The 16,513-nt window shown below is 38.1% G+C and overlaps 3 protein-coding genes across 3 annotated transcripts in view; 1 reads left to right on the forward strand and 2 right to left on the reverse strand.

Annotated features, from left to right (window-relative positions):
• Nucleotides 1-1,139: 1,139 nt before the first annotated feature.
• On the reverse strand, nucleotides 1,140-4,338 carry LOC143453273 (transmembrane protein 220-like). Its single transcript, XM_076954545.1, has 6 exons — nucleotides 4,137-4,338; nucleotides 3,966-3,995; nucleotides 3,780-3,840; nucleotides 2,641-2,773; nucleotides 2,152-2,211; nucleotides 1,140-1,858 (listed from the first exon to the last, which is right to left on the reverse strand). Exons 1-6 carry the CDS (start codon nucleotides 4,200-4,202, stop codon nucleotides 1,717-1,719), a joined length of 492 nt encoding a protein of 163 aa, XP_076810660.1. The 5' UTR covers nucleotides 4,203-4,338; the 3' UTR covers nucleotides 1,140-1,716.
• A 762-nt stretch (nucleotides 4,339-5,100) lies between these two features.
• Nucleotides 5,101-8,082, forward strand: LOC143452839 (uncharacterized). The gene is made up of 4 exons (XM_076953969.1): nucleotides 5,101-5,622; nucleotides 6,022-6,171; nucleotides 6,246-6,444; nucleotides 6,958-8,082. Exons 1-4 carry the CDS (start codon nucleotides 5,395-5,397, stop codon nucleotides 7,071-7,073), a joined length of 693 nt encoding a protein of 230 aa, XP_076810084.1. The 5' UTR covers nucleotides 5,101-5,394; the 3' UTR covers nucleotides 7,074-8,082.
• A 149-nt stretch (nucleotides 8,083-8,231) lies between these two features.
• The window catches only part of LOC143452836 (serine/threonine-protein kinase SMG1-like), a 34,398-nt gene continuing 26,116 nt past the window's right edge, over nucleotides 8,232-16,513 (reverse strand). The window contains exons 54-69 of the mRNA XM_076953965.1: nucleotides 16,372-16,508; nucleotides 15,997-16,137; nucleotides 15,409-15,531; nucleotides 14,908-15,112; nucleotides 14,523-14,660; nucleotides 14,168-14,274; nucleotides 13,693-13,824; nucleotides 13,361-13,489; nucleotides 12,591-12,737; nucleotides 12,129-12,274; nucleotides 11,714-11,900; nucleotides 11,197-11,418; nucleotides 10,706-10,902; nucleotides 9,940-10,277; nucleotides 9,743-9,849; nucleotides 8,232-9,442 (exon numbers count right to left, since the gene is read on the reverse strand). Of these exons, the coding sequence (XP_076810080.1) occupies nucleotides 9,365-9,442; nucleotides 9,743-9,849; nucleotides 9,940-10,277; nucleotides 10,706-10,902; nucleotides 11,197-11,418; nucleotides 11,714-11,900; nucleotides 12,129-12,274; nucleotides 12,591-12,737; nucleotides 13,361-13,489; nucleotides 13,693-13,824; nucleotides 14,168-14,274; nucleotides 14,523-14,660; nucleotides 14,908-15,112; nucleotides 15,409-15,531; nucleotides 15,997-16,137; nucleotides 16,372-16,508 (2,534 nt within the window). The 3' untranslated portion in view covers nucleotides 8,232-9,364. The remainder of the gene's footprint in view (nucleotides 9,443-9,742; nucleotides 9,850-9,939; nucleotides 10,278-10,705; nucleotides 10,903-11,196; nucleotides 11,419-11,713; nucleotides 11,901-12,128; nucleotides 12,275-12,590; nucleotides 12,738-13,360; nucleotides 13,490-13,692; nucleotides 13,825-14,167; nucleotides 14,275-14,522; nucleotides 14,661-14,907; nucleotides 15,113-15,408; nucleotides 15,532-15,996; nucleotides 16,138-16,371; nucleotides 16,509-16,513) is intronic.

The raw sequence follows: 16,513 nt of genomic DNA on the forward strand, positions 1-16,513 counted from the left end.
AGTGTTTACTATAATGATATCTCAAGCAGCGGCGTAGCCAGAAAAAAAATTGGGGAGAGGGGCAAATATTTGATGAGTTTATGGGAACTACAAAATTTTGTTTTAAGACATGTTTTCAACAAACTTCGGACAAATTTTTTCAACATACTTTCACTCAACTTCGTAATTCAAACTTTAAAAATTTGGGGTGGGGGCAAGGGTCCTTTTGCCCTCCCCCCCCTGGCTAAAGCTATGATCTCAAGACCAGGTCACGGAAATTATAATTTGCGGTTAAAACGGAGGCGGTTTGTAATGCCCGGGAGTGATATTATCTACTTTGGTATCTAATTTCAATCAAAGGTGCACGATTTTAAGCGCGACCGTATCCCGATTCGTCGTTCAAGGCGGTAACTGTTACGAAGTCCTGGTCGTTCGCAACTGTGTTTCAGAGTTCACCAGCGGGCGTATAACTTTGTTTTTCGCATTTTCATCAACAAACGGAGGCTTTGCAGAACGAGATTTATCACGTGCTTAGAACAGAGACAATATCATGGTCCTACATGGCCTATAAACGAAAGTGAATGGCCCTAACAGAGGTTTAATCTCACGTACTAGGCTAAATTCTAAAATTAAGCCAAACGCTATGAAATATGTCAGGGCCTGAAACATCAGTCGCAAATCGTGGCGCCGCCGAAAGCATGGAAACTTGATAATTCCGGTTTGATATTCTTCGGTAAGATATTTACGACGTTTTTTCTTGTCTGATGCTTCTGGACGATGATGTTAAAATTTATCTGGTTAGCAACCGCTTGAAAGCTAAAATTTTTAACGACTATGAAATTGTCAGCGAATAGCCGAAAACGTAATCGTGGAAAATAATTCCCGGCAAATTGCTTTGCAATCAATCGACACATGAAAATGCAGACAAACATGACGCGTAAGAAAAATAATTAGTTTTGCAATTAACAATGTGACTTCACAATGTCGGCTACGACTACTTCAGACCAATTAAACTCCCGACCCTTAAATTTAAGACCACACAAGAACTTAATTGCATTCAACCACTGGAAAATGAACGCAGTTCTGCTCCGTATTTAGATCTCGGGCTGAGAGCAGTCACTGCCGGTCTAGGTTCTGAAGAACACTTTTCCCAGTTCTAATCAAGATTCCAATGCCCTTATTTATTCATTTTGGGGCAAATATAAAAGGAACGTCACACATTGGCGCAGCACTGCCACCTGACGGCTGATAACACCAAGTATTAATCTGACCTAATTGTGATGGGACAATAAATGACAACGATTCAAACCAACAACAATTTAAGGCAAGCGAGGTTCACAATCATAGAAACAGGGCAAGCTGAATAGCAGTGAAAGTTACAGATTTGATACAGAGAAACGCTTCAAATTTATACTAAAGCAACCAATACATAATGCACTGCATAATTAGAACTGCAAATTAAAAACAAATTCTCACAGCCGCATACAAGCGCTAGTTTTGCAATTTGAGCAGAAGTAGAATTTCTTGAAATGCAAACAAAGCACTCATGTAACAGCAAAAGTAGTAATTAACTTCATATTCATAACTAAGTAAATTGGAGCAAAAAACAGGACTCAAAACAAACTGCTTTACTTAGAATATAAATATGTTTAAGTTTGTTTATGAAGAAGAATGAATCTGAGGGACAAGAGTAAACGATGAGCTGCATCACGATTCAGGAGCACGCATCAGGAGCAATCATGAATCAGGATAAAGAGCAGTCTGACAGTGCTCGGGCCACAAAAGTCTGAACGAATGATCAAAATAAATATACAACCAATAAGCTGCTGGAGCGATTACAATCAACGATGTCATCAACAATGTTTGTTTTGGAATAGACCTACGCAATAAAAAATACAACAAATGACATAGCAGAAAAAGAGCAAATAAAAAATAATTGCTTATAATAATCAATTCTTATCAAACAAGTAATTTAAGCAATAGAAAAAAACATTTAATCGTGGAGTTTCTTTTTGACTAATACATGAATATATTAATTAAACACCTACACATATGTACATTACGTATACCTACATGTATGCTGTAGCAACATGTCGGTAGTTTATGAGGTTAGGACTCAGTAAAAGAGTTGCCATTCGACTAATTTTAACTTTGTTTATCTCAAGCACTTACCGACTGGAACCATGCATTGCAGCAGACCACAAAGTAACTATCATCAAGCCACTGAACTCTCTGGACAAACAACAACAAATTATTCACCAAATCATTAAACTACCACTGTTACATAAAATCGGGCTACACATAAGGCTCAAAAAACTTCATGTATTCAACAAATTGACATGACTATCATAGCTTATATTTTATCTTCACTCACACTACAATGCTTTCAACATGGTAAAACTATACGTCAGTGTTATAACTCAAACATGGGCTTGTTGGCAGTTAGCTCGAAGCGTTGAAAAAAAATTAAAAAGCCAGAATTTAAAATGTTGTCAATCAATTGGTCAACGTGCAGCGAATATAACAATAAAAATGTTTTCCAATTTTTCAATCATATTTTCAGCATCCAAGAAAATGCGCAAATAAAAATATGTTACCGGTATGCAAACTGGTACTGGTTTTACTTTAAACCAGTTTTAAAACAAGAAAATGTCGTGTTACCTGCCAGCTTCATCATGAATGATCCAATGAAGCAGATTTTCATCAAAGTCATAGTTCGAAGCAAGGACAAATCCCCCATATAAGCAATATCCAACAATGATCACCGTGTTCATGCAGCTTATTATCGCAAGTTCTTCACAAAAGATTAACTGTCAATGTCTCGTACTAACTTCAACATGTTAACTTAGTGACAAGTACCTTTGTTAATGATGGTTTCTACTTAACGTTTTAAGCAGTGTTATAGATACAGGTTTAACAGTTGGTAGTAATACACTTTTATAGTAATATTTTTGGGCATGGTAACAACAATGCTTGCTATTGTTCAAAGGTTCTGGACACACCATATTCAGGCATGTCAGAAAAACACAAAATATAAGATCAACTACTGTATATGAGCCACCAAAGCTTGAAAACCAAGAAGCTATCACAGAATTTACGTTGCGTTTTATCAGTCCGAAGATAACTTTTCTGTATTAATGTAAAGTTTATTAATTCAATCTTTTATTGAAAAGGTAGATCATATATATCTATATCAAGTTTATCGTTATACCAACGATAAAGTGAGTTCGCATTTTTGCAATATCAATTAACGGTAACACTAATTACAACAGTGGCAATTTTCTTATTATCATTTTTCGCCATTGACAGTGGGGAGCGAAAAGAACGGTGCTAACTTTGTTATAGTAAAACACAACAAGAAATAAGTAGGCTCTCATACTTTTGCACTCCGATTCAAAGACGTGAATGTGAAGGAGTTATTAGGTAATAGATAAGAAATTTTGAAAAGATAATACCTCAACACTCGATCTTGATAAGGGAGTGCAAAAGTATCATAACAAACCTGAAATGTGCTCACAAACAAAGATTCTTGATGTCGCAGACACTTAAAACTTTACATTACTTAAGCACATGTCAAAGCCAACATTTAGCATATAACATAATAAATATATTTTTGCTAAACATCATCGATTAGCCGAGCTGTAACAAGTGGTAAACTTTCCTGGCCAAATTAAATAAACAAATACATAAATTGAGTAAGGTAGCTTGTAGGAAATTCCGTGAGTTAAGCGAAATGACAATTTTGTTCCTGGTGAGCTATTAGGCCCAGCACACTGCCATTTTCAACTTTTCAAGCTTACCTGTAAAGCCAGGCCATATTGCTGTGGACAATGACAAGAAAGCTGGCAGAAGATAAATAATCTAAAACAAACAAAATAAGTTTGACGACTTCAAAACGGGCTTAATTAGAAAAAATAGCACAAATGAATCGCAAATTGTTGTGAAATAATACATGAAACCGATGAAAACTGGCAAACAATACTCACAATCCAAATTTCTGCATCTGGGTCGTTTTTCTGCAACACAAAGAATTTATTGATTTAGTACCGGCAGTTGCTAGATCACAGACCACTTTAGCCTAGTTTAAACATTAATTGTGTATCTTTCCATAAAGATGGATAAGTACAGATTTGTGTGCTTACAATACACTTACAAACCTGGACGTAAGCGGACAGTCCAAAGAAAATTGCAGCAATGATGTGCAGAATACGGAAGAAAAACATGATTTCTACTGTACTATGAGTATTGTGGCTTACGCCATTTTGAGGTGCAGGCTAGTTGAGATGGCTTCAACGAATGTGGCGTAGCAGGCTGAAGTTATAATATATAAAATTTATTACTTATAGTGAATATAATTACAACCTATTACCTAAAAAAATTTACAGATTTTTTTATTTGCTTTGGTATTTGTTCAACTTAAATAAACAACTTGGTTGGCACAGAAGAAGTGGAGTTAAAACGCTGGTTCGCAATAACTTGACCCGTGTTCGATGCACAGCGGCGCTACCCTTGTAATGCCCAAGCACAAGGCAGTAACGGCGCTTGAACCTGTTCAGTTGTCCTGATAAACGATTCCAAATTGGAGCAAAACGACATAAAAAATGAATATAAAATATGTGTGACAACTGGAACTTGCACAAAAGCAAGCTCGGTAACCGGCATTCGAGTGATGAGAAATCATCGCCGAGTTTAAGCCGAGCAAATATTTTTCTCAGTCTAATGATAAAGATTGCGATACCATTTCGCACCACTTTGATCCGGATGACTTTACGTAAATCACAGCAGCTACATTTAAATGGTTTTTAAGGTTGCTAATGACGCTCTTATTCACTGGGGGAACTCCCTCTCGACAAGCACTTGACGTAACAAAGCCAGCACTAAGAAGTGTGAAGCGAAAGAGATGCTAAAGCGGTTTGAAGAGGTTAGCTTGAAACAATGAACTAGTTTCGACATAGATCGGGCATATGTTTTCATTAATGTTTTCATTAATGCTAAAGCAGCAAGTACAGCATCATTCCTTGAATGATGTACAGGACATTAATTGCATATTAAGCTAATCTAGTGAAAAAGCTATAGCGTATGACAATGATGTGTTTTATAATAAAAAGACAGTAACTGAGTGTTTATACTTTCTACCAATTTCTTGCAAAAGTAGGTCTCAGTAGCCATTCTAGTTACAGCATAGGAATGAGCTCAACATCATAGAAACAACTGTCGCTAACACCTTCTAAAAACGTTCAAGCAAAAGAGAGTAGATGAAATCAACTGTGTAAACAGTTTACAACTGCAAATACTGTAACCTTTAAGCTGTGCATAAAACTTATCATAATTGATACATAATTGATAAATAAATGTACCTTTTTGCAGCTGGTGTATTCGACAAAAAAGTCATGAGAGTGTCAAGGTGATGTAACAATGGCGAATTTAGAAGTCACAAGGACTCCAATTCGACTTGGGCAGAGTGCCATCACTTTGAGGACGCAGAATGCAGGGTATATACCGGCTATAAGCGATCTTACGTACAGAGATAGGACACAGAAACGGACATGGCTTTCTTACAAAGGCGCGCGTCCTATTCATAGAACAACCTTAACCTTGGACCGTAGTAAACCGAAACTGGATTACGTCACTTTATACAAATACGTAAGTATTACGTCAGGGTTGCCCAAACATTCTAGTTTGCAAAATACCTTTTTTAATTTGAACAGGTTAAAATGATTGATCAATAAAAAAGCTTTTATGTAAAACATTAAGTAACCTTCCTGTATTTTGATCTGTGTGTGTGCTGAATATACACAACATATAAAATATTGATTGATTTAAAAGCAGCAAAGCTTTAAGAATAAAGCCTCGTCTTTGAACGACAACTGAAAGGAAAACTGACAATAAGCGAAAAGTCAAACAATCTATGAATAGCGTGGGTTTATACATATTGCCAGTGCTATCGACCGATGGATCGCAATCAGCGTATTGAGCCATCTCGTATTAAGTTTTGTACAGTTTTGTTCTTGCAAAACCTTCACCACTTCTGTTTGCATTTAGCACTTTCATGGCAACCCGCACTTGCAAGGCGTTCGGCGCCCCCCGACCTGCCCGTCTATGTTTACGTCACAATGGGACATCGGAGAAAACAAAACAACGGATTTTACGACTCAGACTGAGCAAATGTTTCCACCTAAGACTGGAGAATCTGTAAGCAAATGTTTACCGACAAAAGACGTTTTTGTTAGATGACGTAACCGTAACATTATTTGATACCTGTGCAGGTGAAAACGCAACGTAAAGTCCAGCAGCGTAATCGCTACAACAACACGCACGGCCGGAAGATGATGGACGTCACAGACATGGACACTGGGGCTTCTTACGTGACTTCCTATCGCGTTACGCACGACGTTCTGGGGAGAAGTAGAGGTCCGGGTGTTCCCCACGCAAGAAAAATACCGCCTAGATTTAACGTCATTTCCGGTAGGTATTCCGAAAAGTCAAATCGAATGGGCAAGAAAGACCCAGACATTCCAGATTTTCTTTGCAAAGAAAACACAAAGAAAGCTGCGTTTTGCGTGGAAATTTAAAATCCAAGCAATTCGGTATTGCTTACACATTTGCTACTCGTTGACTTAATTGATTTATTGCTTTGACGGACAGTAATTGGATTTCAGTACCAAGGATAAATTTTCTGAAATCCCGGTTAAACACTGTGAAAATTTGTGCTTTTACACAGTCAACACAGCACGAGTATACTTAAAATTTATTTCGGAAATTGAAGTTGCAAGTTGAGTACAATGTGGTTCAAGTTTTATGTAATTTGCTTTATCCTCAGCTCCTCCTCTTCTCTTTATCCTGATGACCTGATCCTCCTATCTTTATCCTCACCAAACTATACTAATTAAATACCTTGAAGTGGTTTCAATTTTTGTTGTATTCTGTCTAAACAGTTATTCTCATGACTGAAACACTATTATTTTATAATGTTTTCAGGTGAAACACTGGCTAATGCCGTAAAGGGATCCAGTCACAGACTACGCTCCGGGAACAGAGTTCTTTCCCAACAAAGACAACGCTCGAACATTTACGAGACTTTCCAACTTGGTTGATGACGTCACACGTTCCAACAGTCGTCCGCATTGGGGAAACATTTTTAGACAGCTTAATTACGGCGCAATATTTAAGCAAAGACTTGATATTTGTGCGGGTATTTTCATCCAATCAGGCGTAAGAAGATACCTGGTGCTGCTGGAATTGACATTTTTATTTTATCGAATTCTTTGATGACGTGGTTGTGTTGATAACGTAATCGTATCTTTAAGGAACGCCAATCAAGAGTGCTTGTCATTACCTAAGTAATTATGTTATTGCGATTTGTGAGGTATAGTTTCTGGGTTTTCAAGGCTTACCTTCAACTTACCTTGTCACAATTTTACCTGGTCCGTCGTAGCCATAGCGACAATTTTACCAATCACTACCTGCGTATCTGGGTTTAATGTAATTGTGACCTTACTGTTTTATTTCGTGTTTACGCAAACACGTTATTGGTTTGGTGGCCTTCCATCAAGCTCTAACATTCTCCAACCTTCCGTCGTTAGAGTGAATATCTTGCGCGTAAAACCCTTGGATTTTGTTGCAGTTTATTGTTTGTGAGAGCATATTTTTTGTTCCATTATGATAGAACAAAGTTAGCATCGTACGTTTTACCCCCAACAGTCAATGGCGAAAAATAAACGTTACGATCATCTGTGAATAAGCGAATGAATAAGAAGTCACATAATGAAACCAAATTAAATTTCAGTTTCGAAAAACACCAACCATGGAACACCTTTTTGACTTCACGTCAGTCCCTCCATGTCCTATGACGTCATTTGCTTTACATATTCAGAGTTGGAATTTGTACTTTCACAAATCAAACCCAACGTCGCTGCAAATACGGTATTGTCGACTGCTGCACATCACTGTACACTAAGACCACTGCTGATTTTCTAAATCTCGGCTATTTATTATTGCTTACTATGACGTAATAATGAATGCTTTTACCTTCCACAATTTGGATGACTAAAATTGGATTGTTTTCTTTTTCGCGAATAAACGCTGACGATACAAAACGTGATCTCCAAATATTTATGCATTTAATTATCGACCAAACTTTCCAAATTCAAAGAAAAACGTGAAATGAAAACGGTTCTGACTCAAGACTCATTGATATTTTAAAATAACTTTCATTGTAATAAATAGTTTTAAAGTGAGAATATGAAGCAAAATGACTGCACATTTTTATTTCATATAACACCAACCAACACACGACAAACACACAATTAACCCGCTTCATCACCATTCATTAAGTCGTAACAGAGAGATTTAAATTCCATTGTTAGGCCACAAATGAAAAGACATTGGAAGTCGACAATAGGAAAGTGTTAGCACACAATGGGTATAATAGGCGGCGCCTTAAATACAGCATAATGGCCTTCGACCACAAATTAATGAGCTGTAAGTTTTTCTACAAATCTACATTCAGAAAACGGCGATACACAAGCAAACTATAACGCAACACGAAAGGATTAGACACAAACTACGACCTATGACTACATTTTATCAGTTTTTGTTAAAAGTTTTTTTTTCCGGTATTAATTTTAACGCACAATATTCATGCAACACACAAAATAATGAAGCTACACTACATGTTTTATTAAGCACTATTTACACCATTACTCTCCGCTCTTTTTACATACTCCTCTATCTTGCGTAATTATCATGCATTGGGCTTTGCTGCTCACGCTAGCAGCAAGATATTAACATTTCTTGAAATACATTTGCTTTTATTAATACATAACCGGTAAAAAGCTGATTTTATGAGCAAAACTTGTCAAAAGGTAAAAGTCTTAACAGAATATGAATGCATTTAACATTCCAATCATATTTTATTAGAACTAAGATCATGTTGAGTCAAGCTAACTCATGCCGGCCTGAAATAGAAACAAAGTTGGCGGACAAGGACTCTTTTGCGGAACTACGAGATGGTTCAAGTATTAGATGTCGATGGTATAGGGCATAAGGAAGTTTTATCCGACAAAGGAAATCCGGCGCCGTGCTTTTCTTACCAAAAAATTGAGCAAAATGACCTCAGACTATAATTGGACGACTCGCGTTACGAGCGCAATGACGTTTGAGAGAAAGAAAAACCCGCTAAAATTAACCAGGAAAATTCACTTTTTTGCCAGATAATTTTTTTCACCTCCTCCAAAACTCTCTCTCACTCCTGCACTCGCTTTTCTCTTTCTTTCTCCCAAAATGAGGGTAGTAGGACAAGGACAAAAGATGGAATAATTTTTCTTCAAACAAAAGGATCGCAGCCCCCTAAACGCAGGGGTAGGCCCCGGTACAAAGACAGACGTCAGACCCAGGCAGTCCAGCCCTCGTACAGGAGAGCGAGGTTGTCCAGTGACGTAGCTTCCGTAATCACGTGATCAACCTGACAAAGAAACAAAAAAATTTAAAACACCTGCAGGTAAAGGGTGCAATGATCGTATAAGTTTGTACGCGACTACGAGTCTGTCTTCAATTGCTACAGCCCAGATAGCAAGCACAGTTTTTTTTCTGAGTTCAGGCTCCCAAAAAATTTACAGCACACTGACATCTATAATAAGATTTTCACTAATCACTATAGAAGCAATTTAAAAACCACTCCTGAAGCTTGGAGATCTTTAAACCGGCAAAAACTTTTCACACATGACCCTGAGAGTTCAACACGGGTAATCCCCCTACATCATACCTGCTCCGTCACCATCATCCTCTTCCCTGATTCCTGATCCTTCCCGTCCAGCTTTGACTTCACTTTTCTCCACACGCTCATTGCAAAATAATTACGCTCCTGAATCGCTGTGAATTTAAAGCAGGTGTCAACCGACGACATACGATTGATGGTTGAACGACTGGCAGCTTGTTGAATGAGACAAGCTGGCAACTTACCTTTTCCGGTTTTCGGGTCTCGGACTTTCTTTTTGGGGCTGGGGGCAACCGCGCTGCCTTGTACAACTGCTGCGACTTTCGAAGGGAAGGAACCCCCAGTTGCCACGGCAACCGATCCACTTCCATCAACTGCGGGAGGGGTGTTTGGGGTCACGGCCGATTGGGAACCAGAAACGTCGCCCAAACGAGGCAAAGAGTTCGGCTTCTTTAGTGTGGGAGTACGGTTGGGTGTGGGAAGCGAGGTGCCGGTCCTCAGCGCCGTAGCAAACGTGGGTTGATTGCGGGTCGAACCACTTTCAAGGTAGGGGTTGGCAAAAGCAACCAGGTCTTCATAAACTCTGCAATGAGTGAAGGTCACATGTGAAGTATAACCTTCATCTTTATACCTCAAGATGCATTTACAGCTTGTACAGATTACAGAAGTATCAAAAACACTGCGTACGCATGAGCTGTCGGTTTTTTTGCTTGAACTAAATTAAAACAATAAGTTCATGGATTTATTGCTCGAAATAAACCGCACAACTTAACTGGTCTTATCAACTTAAAAATTAACAACTTGGTGTATTACTGAAAGTTGCATAAGGTGTCTATTACATTTCCTAGTTAATCAATCAATCATTTATTAATTAACATCACCATCGTCTTCATCAATTAACAGTTTTGATTGATCAGTACATTTGCTAGCTAGTTAATCAATTTAACAGGTTAAAATTAACAAAAATTTTGATAACAAGGCACTTGGTGATGGTCAACAGTCACAACTCACCCTGTCACCATCCCAGCAATTGTCAGCAATCTTTCTATTAGAGGGTCAGGATCCAGCATGGTGGAAGCGTCGCATCCCTGGAGGACATCCATGAGAGCATCATTGAGTGAGGATGTGAGATCCTTGTATCGCTCCATGTACTTTCGCACGCTCCCCATTCCTAAATCTGCATCACCGTCTGTTTCTGAATCTTCCTCCTACGGAAGTCGTATTATGTATTGTTGTTAATATTTTCACTGGATACGATGTTACCACGTGAGCAACTTAGCGTTTATTGTATAGCTATTACTGTTAGTTATCATTGTTAGTATTAACTGTTGATAAATATTTAATTGAAATCTTTCATTAAGCTTGACGTCAGAGTGTTGCAAAATGTCCTATATTACATTTTGAACACTTAATACGGTGTAGAATCACCAGAAGACAATAATCTTAACTGACCATGATGAAACGAAAGAGTGAAAATCACTGAAAAATCGCCAACAACCAACCTTTGCCATGATTTTAAGCAATGCTTTGACATCCGAGAGCAATCTACTGTGACTGGAGAGCAATTGCTTAACAGAACCGACCAGATCTCGAAGGTTTGATTTCACCAGAGACATCTTAGATTCCTCCTGCTGCCTCTGGTGGCGAAACTTGCCCACACTCGAGTGAAGTTTCTCCGATAATTTCTGAAGCCACTCACTGGTCAAAGTACCTTGCTTTGGAGGCTGAAATTTGAAAGCAGGGTTCAGTGTTTAACAGCAGACAGCAGTAGTTTATGTTATGGAATTGGTAGTGATTAGAACAACGTTAAGTGGGTCGTGTAGGCTTTATTATTGAGGTACTTTTTCGTCAAAATTAACCACAATCTTTATTTTTAGCATTAACGTTCGTTGATAGAATCAGTTGCGTCTGCTGCAGTGGTTGCTGTATTCAACTCACAACATACTTGCCTCTGTTTAATAGGCAAGTACCTATTTACCAGGTTAATGAGTTACGACAAGATCAACTGAAACATCTTACCATGACTTCAACAGCGGTCCGTTCCTGTGGGTCGATCTTCACAGGAGTCGTGTTGATGATGCGACAGACCGACTCGCAAGTGTCGAGCAGGCGAAGATGTTCCATTTCCTGGTTGTTTGAGCTCGGAAGGGGGAGTCTGCTCTGCTCGAAAGCGATTGCATTTTCGCAAATCTCGGTGATCTTTATGCTGCGGAGAGTGAAGATGTTTTCACGAAATTTGAGAAGAATTTTAAAATCAAGTTTGAAGCAAAATTGAATTTCATCAATATTTTTCGCACAAACGCGGACAGATTACTGTTTTCATAAAAGAAACTTCTAAAGCACTTTTTTGACTAAAACCAAAAAATAAACTAAAACATCAACATCAAGCAAGCCAATACACAAACAAGCCTTCAGGAACTCAAATAAAACCAACCTTAACTCTGTCTCCTTTTTCAAAACGACAGATCTTTTCTTGGCATCGGACTCAACCGAGCTCAGGACGGTCTGCAGGCTAGGATTGGCGCCAGCCGCCCATTTCAACCTCTGCTGTACCGAAGTTATCTGACCACTTGCTTTTTCCTTTGATAAATGGGTAGAGCAATGAAATAAGAGTACTTGTATGGGTGACATTGATCGAATGAAGATTTACAAAGCTATTAGCTACTTCAAATCAGTTAACATAATTTTACAAATCATCGTATGCTACAGTGCTACTACAGTAATCTACTGCAGAAGGACAGAAAAAGTCTTAATCTTGAAACAGGCCTTGAGAAACAGAAGACTAAGTATTTATTGTCATTTTTTCCTGCAATCTAACAGTAAATTCTAACATGGAAGTCAAATTCGGCACTGCCATGGATCCAAATTGCAATTATTTTCGTCCGGACTTTTTTACCTGGACTTGCTGCATAACTTCCTCCAGATGGCGCAGTGTTGCCATGCGCTTATTCAGGTCGTTGATGACGTCACAACGACGAGGTCGTGCAAAGTTCATGCCGGCAGTTTCAAGCAAGTCCTCGTGCAGCCACTGAAACCTGGTGACCTGGGCCAGAAGGTGTTTGGTTAAAAAGCTGAAGTGTACCAGCACAGAACTGATAACTAATTTTCGATGGTGACTAAGCACTGGTTAGTTATTTGGGTAGTATTAATGGTAATAATCATTAATTATAAAATACAATGGTAGGTGTTTTGTTTCGTGCGGTCTAAACCTGTAGCGCTTTGTGCGAGTAAATTGGCCGCTTGTTTTTATGGATTTAATAAATATCTTGCTGTGCGTTTCAGCGTTGCTCATCGACCACCGCTTTACAAGTTGGAAATCGGAATTGGAAAAAGCGCAACACATTTGTTTACAATAGAACCCCACAATTTACAGTGACAGTGACCATGAGCTACGTATTCTGAAATTATCCGGCGTTATTTGAAAAACTAATCCAATTTTGTTCATGAATACACGGGATAATTTTTGTAGAGCAGCAAAAGCGATCGGTTTGAGAACAAAAAGTGAAATGGCGAATTTCCAATAAGTCAACACTTGTAATTGTACTTTTCTGTGTACAAAACAACAGGGAGTCAGGAATATGGGCAGTTGCAGACATCAGCAAAGAATCGAATTCGACTCAATTCACTTAATTAAAATCCCTAATTATGATGTCATAATAAGTTTACCTGTAGCTGAGCTCTCTGAAGACTTGATCTGACAGCAACGATGTTCGCGTCGAGTCTCTGCGCTCGGTCAAATTCCTTCCAAGCCCGGTTGAAGTGGTAAGCGAGCATGGTGGGCTTCGCTATGAAGTTCTATGAACGATAATAGAGTATCATGAAGAGTAGGCTGTTTAAATTATAGATAAGCGATTGTGTTGATAGGTTATGGTAGAATGTAAATGCATTGTAAAGGTTATGTGAAATATACGTGATGCGGAATTATTCTGATAAGTTGATTATTTATTGGGTAAATTCTCCCTAAATACTTTATCATTATGACGCAACAATACACCCACCTGGGAGTATTTTGTGTCCATCGCAGCTTTGCACAAATCTTCAGTGATCTGGACAGGCGATGATGATGACGCGAAACTCGCCAGATCAACTCCAAGCAACTGAACTAATGAGCACATGGCACAACCAAGCATCTGGTGATAAAAAAGCTCACATATTTGAAAACATGAAATGCTTAAGATTTACACATTGCAGTTTCAATTATTAAGGATTGTGCGATTACTCGAACGATTAACTATGTTTAAAGAATATGTGAACTAATTTATATGAAATTATGACCTTAAAAATGCTTTGAACTGACCACATAATTGTACTTATGTGATTATAATTCAAAACAAAAATTGTTCTCATTCAAACACTTATTTGTCAGGACAACCAAGCTTAAAGTAACACTACAGGTAAAGTATTAATAATAGCACTAGAACAACACAAGGTGCAATGAGCAATCGGTAGCAAAGCAACACGTCGGACACGAACCTCTGATGGTATCCCGATGAGTAGTTCTTGTACAAAATGAGAAATGAAATGTTTGACGGGTTTCGCGAGACGTTCCTCGGTGTAAAGGTTCGCCATGTAATGGTGACCTGGTTGACAAGTTTAGTTATTATTCATTTTTTTACGAATTTTAATAATTAGAACTGAAGGTTGAAAAGATTACAGTCCTCGTGCTTGAAAATATAAAGTTGCAAACTTTTATGAAGTTTTCTTTTGTAAAAAATGATAAAAAAACAAAAAAACTTAAACTTTCATAAATGAGACAACAAAACCAAGATAACTTGAAACAACGATCTTGACAACCTAATTACCTACACAAGACTTAAAAAAAACAAACCAGATAAAGCATTCTTGCCACTAGAAGGCAGCCTATCAACAACAAAAGCTCGGGCGTTGGACTGACAGAGTGCAAAGAAATCGTGCATGGCTTGAAGTTGTTTGATGAAGAGAAGCGCTTGCAAAGTGTCAGTAGCATCTGTGGTAACCGAAAGAAAATCAAAAAGTTTAGCATATTCCTTTAGTCATTTTTTGTTATGCTATCAAGATAACGATATGGAGGCAGTAGCGGTGGTTATAGTAATGAAGATTATGTAAAGCAAAGCTAGTTTTAATAGTAATAGGGACATTTGTACTTGTACCTAACAATTTTTGATTTTTTTCTCAGAGTTTTTAGTGTTTTTCAAAGTTTAACCAAAAACCACCATCAGTTTTTTAAGATGCACCTGACAATTTCTTGAATTTCTGCAACTGCAACGGTTGACTGATCACGTCTACATAGGTCCATTCATGCGGAACGCAGCCGGCTGCATAGAGTCTATCTCGGCTGGCGAGAAGAGCGTTGAAATCGGTGAGCACAGATCGGAAGAGGCCATCAAAAGCTTGCAGTAGCATCTGACCAGCTGTGAGCCGCTGTTCGTCTGTTCGCTTCTGTGAAATAATAACGATGCTATGAAATGAAACAACTGGCTCTTAAATTTCTCCTTCTGCAGGTGTCTCATAATTTAAGAGAGACGTTTGTTGCTTGTTAGTTTTTAAAAGACACGTTTAATAGCAGTAGCCAAAGTCAAACCGTAAAAAACAACTGTTAGTATATCTTAATTATAAAACATTGCCTTATCTACGAAATTGTAAACTGAAGGCAAAAGCAATTTAAAAGGAAACAGAGTCTAAAAATTAAAACGAGACTGGTGGACCATTGAAAATTTGAAGACGTGAAAACTCACTTGTCTGGAGTCCTGCAGAAGTTGGTCGTACTTCCCTTGAAGGATTTGGACCTCAATGAGCACCTCCTCATAAGATGCGGCCATTCCGTTTTGCATCCCCTGGCTCCGAAGACAACCCATCAACTGCATTGTTAGAAACAAACGGAAATCATTTTATATTATAAATATCGTGTTAAATACCTTATGATCGAATTTTACTAGCTAAATTTTTAATTAATTATGTGTGCGTATTTCTTGTGATGTGTTGCTATAAACAATGTTACCATCACGCTTTTTGCCCTCCACAGTGAATGGCGAAATATACACAATATGATTATTATCATTAAAATTTTAATACTTTTCCAGAAAAATCTATAATTATAATGGTGCTGGTTCAATGGAAAACATGCAAAACACCACGTCATAACTCAGATAATATAAAACTACGCCATTCTGTGTGGATGATAATTATTAATTCATATATTTTATAAAGTCAACAGTAACAGTGATTGCATGTGCTCGTCTACCTTTAGTTCACGGTCAGACGTTATAACCACAATTTATCACCAATCAATTTTGCTTAGAATTAACATCAATCCAGTTTAGTACCTGCTTCGTAAGGTCATCCAGTCTAACACCTTGGACAATACCGTTTACCGCGGACGCCAGCTCCATGACTGACGGTTCCTCGCATTGAAGCAGTTTGACGGCTTCCGGTACGATGATGTTTCGAAAATTGTTGAATAATTCCTGTGAATATTGTTTTGTTTTATAAGAATGAAATTCTTCTTATATTTAGCACTGATTTTAGGCGATATCATTCTACTATGCTACACAGTTGGATATTTTGGAATCTATTTTGAAAACATAACTCTTTTGTATAAACTACTTTTACTATAAATATTAACGCTTGTAAATATTGCAAGTAAAAATAGCTTGGGCGCCAACTTCAAATTTTTAACAATAAACAACAAAAATACAAACCAGTAGAGCTCTGTAGACACTGTCTGCGCATATCACGGCACGAGTGACGTCACGGATCAGATTAGGCGGGGTGGGATCAGAACTTATAACTCCATTCAGCAGCGTGTCTCCAATATGAAGGAGTTGTACCATGTTGGCTGGA

Source organism: Clavelina lepadiformis, chromosome 4, assembly GCF_947623445.1.
Source record: "Clavelina lepadiformis chromosome 4, kaClaLepa1.1, whole genome shotgun sequence".
NCBI lineage: Eukaryota > Metazoa > Chordata > Ascidiacea > Aplousobranchia > Clavelinidae > Clavelina > Clavelina lepadiformis.